Source organism: Oryctolagus cuniculus, chromosome 11 (genome assembly GCF_051225735.1).
Source record: "Oryctolagus cuniculus isolate XC-2025 breed Fujian yellow rabbit chromosome 11, ASM5122573v1, whole genome shotgun sequence".
In the NCBI taxonomy this organism is placed as follows: domain Eukaryota; kingdom Metazoa; phylum Chordata; class Mammalia; order Lagomorpha; family Leporidae; genus Oryctolagus; species Oryctolagus cuniculus.
Genome location: NC_142877.1, coordinates 77,036,856 through 77,042,709, shown reverse-complemented (window position 1 = coordinate 77,042,709; position 5,854 = coordinate 77,036,856). Strand labels below are relative to the sequence as shown.

At 40.8% G+C, this 5,854-nt stretch overlaps 1 protein-coding gene across 1 annotated transcript; it reads right to left on the bottom strand.

Moving 5' to 3' along the window:
- Window positions 1-1,451: 1,451 nt before the first annotated feature.
- On the bottom strand, window positions 1,452-3,059 carry LOC149123535 (heterogeneous nuclear ribonucleoprotein F-like). The gene has a single exon (XM_089309053.1). It carries the CDS (start codon window positions 2,982-2,984, stop codon window positions 2,073-2,075), a length of 912 nt encoding a protein of 303 aa, XP_089165179.1. The 5' UTR covers window positions 2,985-3,059; the 3' UTR covers window positions 1,452-2,072.
- Window positions 3,060-5,854: the final 2,795 nt, after the last annotated feature.

Below are 5,854 nucleotides of genomic sequence, written 5' to 3'. Positions count from 1 at the left end.
CACCTGCATGGGAGATCAGGAGGAAGCACCGGCTCCTGGCTTCTGATCAGCACAGCGTGCTGGCTGTACTGGCCATTGGGGGGTGAACCAACGGAAGGAAGACCTTTCTCTCTGTCTGTCTCTTTCTCTAACTCCACCTGTCAAAAAAAATTAGGTTGATAATATGATAATGGTATTGACTAATTCAGAAAATATTTGGACCAAGTTCTCTCATATATATAAAAGTAAAATATGCTCCAAGAGAACTCATTCTAAAGTATTTCACCTTTCACTTCATCATTCAGTGAGTTTTGCTCATTATTTATAAAATCTTGACACTGTGCTAAGCATTCTAGTCATATATATTAATTTCATTCAAAATAAATCCTATGAGGTGTGGGTTGATAATAAACCCATTTCAGGTTGGATAACTGGAGCCCAAAAAAGTGAAGCAACATGTCCAGGAAATACAACTAGCAAATGATGGAGCCAGGAAACAAGCTCATTAGTTTGACTTCAGAGTACCCCCTTAAGTGATCTGTTAAATTGTAGCTCAAATATTCAAATATATAATTGAATCTCCATATTGGAAAAAACATCTTCTTTCCTCATTTTAGTATAAAATTCTTAGGATATTAAATCATGTATAGAGATTAGCATAAAAAGACATTTTATAAGATTTTTGTTGAAAGATTGTTATACAACCACTAGAGTCAAAATATTGTGTTTTTTTTTTTTTTTTTTTTTTTTTTTTTTTTTTTTTAGGTAAAAAAATATATGTAGGAGGAGAGGACCTTTAGCTTAATGGTTGAGATGCCAGTTAGGACACTGCATCTCAGATTGGAGTCCTTGGGTTTGATTCCTCAATTAACTTCTGATTTCAGCTTCCTGCTCTTGTATACCCTGGGAGGTGGCAGGTGATGGCTCAAGTGAATGGGTTCCTGCCACTCATGTGGGAAACCTGGATTGAGTCCCTAGCGTTCTCACTCTCTTTCTTTTTTAAATAATGAATTAATAACATTTAAGAGAAAAAAGTCTACTGTAACAAAAATGTCTAGGATTTTAATAGACATATACTGACAAAGAGGATACCTAAATAATGAATAAATAACATTTAACTTCTAAGAATACAACTAAAATTTTTTGAATATAGATTTAAGGAAACATGCAGAAATTTACAACTTTCTCCAATTATTCTCATTCTCAAAGCTGCTTATTTCTTAAGAGGCAGAGTCTGGTGAATATTGGAATTTTCCCCAGGCCTTAGCAACAGGCAGTGGGGAAGGCAGCTGCAAATCCTTTTTTTTAAAATCTTTTATTAGACTTTTATTTTAGCCTCATTGTAAGAATATAAGGGAGATCATGGATTTACTAAATTTAAATTCACACCAAAATACATTACGATTAAAATGAATTTCTTTCAACCACCCAGTTTTGCCACCTTTTGCTTAGCAGATAATCTGTGCCAGTCATTGTGAAAAAGTCTTTATTTTAAGAAAAAAAATTAGTTAACAAAAAATTTAACAAGTTTCACTTAGCAAAATACACCCCAAAGGAAATCACAGTACAAAGAAAGTTTTAAGTCAAGGCCTCACCAATTCCTACAGTATTAGTATTGTGTCTCAATTCTCAAAACTAACTTTTAAAAATCTTAAACTTAACCTAAAAGATTTAAATGAAAATAGAAACTAGAATGAACAAACATGAGAAATGTTTCTCTTTGAATTAGGGATCTAGCACCTTTGAGTTTTCCAAAAGAGTACATCTCCCCAAGGTGTTCACTGTGGTGTGGTGTAAAAGATCCACAATTTAACATACTTAAACTACTTTAACTCAGATAACATCACTCGGAGGGATACTACTAAAATGTTAATCGAGAAAAGCGAAAAATAGTTTTAGTTTACTCAATATCACATGCTAGAAGAAAAGTTTGCATGAGAGAACACTGAAGAGGTAATTTTTTAATCCAGATTTCACAAACTCATAGTGCAAAATGGGTCCCACAGCTTCCTCTAGGGTAATAACTGCTTTTTCACTGCTTGCTGGCTGCCTCTGAAAATTTGATTGAAATTAACTCAAATGCTTCTACGAAACTAATCATATCCTCCCATGCTGTTCTGACCACTATAGCCAGCGCCATAACAACTGCTCACTGACTGGCTCTCCAGGCCACTGTAGGTGGCCTGAGCCGCGGACACCCCCATGCCCTGCAACACCTGGCTGCTGTAGGCCCCGTAGCTGGCCCCTGTGGTGGAATTCAAGAAGAGTTCTATGCATCTGTGCTGCATATTGGCCCTATCTTTCGACATCGCTGCCACAGCTCCTTCATGGGTGGCAAACTCCACATCGGCTTCGCCCGTCACTCTTTCATCTGGGCCAATCTCAATATGGACTCTCACCGGGTTAAGTGGAGAGAAGAAGTTGTAGATGTGGTTCTCGGTCGCTTTGTATGGCAGCCCTCTCATGCGGACGCAGTGGCCGGTGGTGCTCTGCACTGGGAACTCGCTGTCTCCGTATCTGTGGTCATACATTCCTGAGAGGCAGTAGCTGAGGTCTCTTCCGAATAGATCAGTGGTGAAGCCGTAGCCATCGCCGAGGCCACTGTACTCCTCATAGCCCCCATAGCCAGCGCTGTAGGCGCCAGGCCGCATTCTCTCCAAGCCTGCCTGCTTCGCAATGCCAATATACCTCCCGGCTGTGCCAGGCCTGTCATAGGGCCCGGGTCGCTGAACAGACATGAACTTCAGAGCAGGATCTGAGTATGACCTCACTTCTTCCTGACTGCTCTTAAATACCTCAATAGATCTGTGCCCTATTCTCTCCTTGTGCTTCCCTAGCGCCTTCTCTGCTACCTCCTGAGAGGCAAACTGCACGAAGGCCTCCCCTGTAATCTTGTCCTCAGAGTCCACAGGCAAAGTGATCCCGTTTGGCACGATTTCCAGCCCTGAGAAAAACTGAACAATTTCTTCCTTTGTGCATCCAAACGGGAGTCCTCGAAGCCGCATGAAGCCATCATTAGTGGTGTCAGCGCTGTTTGGACCGCTGTGCTTCAACACCCAATCCAACTCGGTTCTGTGAGACTTGAACACCTCAATGTACGGGTGCCCCGTGCTTTCCCTGTCTTTTTTCAGGGCCATTTTGACATCATCTTCTGATTCAAGTTCGACAAATGCCTCACCACTCTGGCTGCCTTCTCTAGCGTAGATAAAATGAACACCTGCGGGCCCCATCATGAATCGTGCAGTCGGACAGGAAGTTCTGCACGTCCTCAATAGAGCAGGACCAGGGCAGGCCATGGAGCTTGACCACAAAGCCTTCACCTCCCTCGGGACCCAGCATCATGGACACTTGACAGGGTAGATGTCAGACAAACTTGGGTGCAAGTTGTCTTTTTATGGCTTACAGTATCGCCAAGGATACCTTCAGTAGGAGACACCTCTGGTAGGTAACCAACTGTCCACTGAGGAGAGCTGGCCTGGTTTCTATTTGCATTCAGCAAGAGCGGCTTCCAGCGAAGGACCCCAGATCCCACCCGAGCTTAGACCCGCACAGGGCTCCAGGCAAACTCCAGGTGCATCTTTTTGTTCTTAACCTTCTTCAGGAAGACGCGGTGCAATCTACAAATCCTTTTTAAGAATATTCTCAGATTTCCCTACTGGTAGCCATGAAAACTCTTGCTATCTCATCAATAGCTTCAAATTTGAAGTACATAAAAATCGCATTTCCCAAATGCACTATCAAGGACTATAATAAAGGGCTGAACAAAGACTGTCTTGCAAATGTCTGCTTGAATTCTAGCACATAAATCTGCAATATTGTTTGTAGAATTTTTGTGCCTCATATTTAATACCTTAGAAACAAGTGAAGACAGCTTCAAGGAAGTAGATTTTAATCTGAGTATTTCACAGACCAATAAGAGTACCTGGAACTCACTAATGTATGCTGAATGAGTGAGTGAGATGTTTGTCTGTTTGAAAAGCAAGTACAGATGAGAACAGCAAGGCTGATAAAGCTGGAAGTAATGAATTTTTCAACACAGTTGGTTTCAACAGCATTCACAGGAAATCCAGAGACAACTTTATTAGTTAGTGAAGAATTTTGTTGCTGAAACAATATTTCCTCTGTCTATGCCACTGCTTCATTGAATTCTTCCAAGAAACCTGTTTTCTGGTAGCACTGCCTCTGGCTAGAGTTGGACATAAGAAGACATCATAAACAGCTACTATGTTCCCCTTTTCAGATTTTCCAAGACCTCCAAATTCTCCAAGACCTCCATATACTCAAAGACTCCAGGCTAATCCTCAGACATTATTTCAGTCTTCCAAGGGATACATCAGGGGTCAGGTGGAACTTGTTACTAGAGGAAGATATTTCTACTTGAGTTTGTGGGAAAATTAAGACAGCAACTGCCCATATTATGTGAATAAAAAATGATATGTGAGCACATAAACCAGATTACTAATGCTGGAAATAAGTGGGACAAGATTAAAACAGTATTTGATCTGAAACACAGGGATGACAAAATCCTACCTTTGATGTGGTGTTTTACCACACAAGGAGCCCAAAACTAGGTACAGAATATAATGAGATCTTGGTCTTAATTCCCAGGGCAGAACTTTGGAGAAAACGGAAATCTTTTTGTCTTTGCTGGAAGTATGAGAACCTACAAACCAGAGAATCTTCCTTCAGGCCTGAAGCAGTGGTGGCTTATTTTAAATTATAAGCATTCCCAGAGCTATCACAAGGGATCTTGTACCAAATAGGAAAACACAAAAATAAACACTATATGCACACACACACATACACACACACACAATGAAGACAGTTATGACCGAAATACCTCCCGCTCCCCTGCTACAATGGACTGCCTTTATTTCTTTGACTCATTTTACCCACAAGGAAAATTTGAAAGGCAGGCACTAATAGTTACATGCACCTCATTACAGGGAAGGCTGTGGTTTCGTTTTGCTCCTAGTATAAAGTCAGCTTTAAGTGTACTTTATCAAGAATCCAAAGATAATATTATCTGAGTATAAAAACAATTATACTTTGAAGGTGAATTTTAAAAGGGGATTGGAGGGAGAGGCCAGGAACTGTAGTTTAAGCCTCTGCTTGGGATGCCTCCTCCCCTCCCCCGCCCCCAGCCCGGCCCTGGCTGCATCAGGCATTTGGAGGGTGAACCCGTGGATAGAAGACACTCTCTCTTTGTGTATGTATGTGTATGTGTATTTCTGATTTTTTTCTCTCACTGTGCTCTTTTAAGAAGATGAAAATAAATAAGTAAGCATTTTAATAAAGGGATTGAGATAGGCATTTGGTACAGTTGTTAAATTTCCACTTAGAATACCTACATCCCATGTCAAAGTGCTTGGTTCAAGTCCAGGCTCATCTAATTCTGATCCAGATTCCTGCTAATGTGAGAGGCAGCAGATGATGGCCCAGGTACTTGGGTCTCTGCCACACACATGGGAGAGTCATATTAAGTTCCAAACTCCTGGCTTTGGTCCAGTCTAGCCCAGGCTGCTGCATGCATTTGGAGGAGGGAACCATAAATAGCTACTATTTTCAGTGTTTCATATCAGCTTTGTACATAACAGCCCTGCCTGGAAACTGCTCATATGTATGTCAAATAAGTGAACAGACAAACACATTGTGGTGTTTTCATCAAAAGAATGAAAGAACCAATAGGAAGGAATGAACCACTGATGCATGTTATAACATCAGAGGCATTTTGTTAACATTGAAAAAAGCCATATAAAAAGGAAGAGAAAGTATAATGGTCCCCTTTAAATGACATTTTAAAAAGACAAAGTTATTACACAGAAAGTAATACCTTCTTGGGTAGGTAATCTGGGGTTTCTATTGGCTGTGCTAG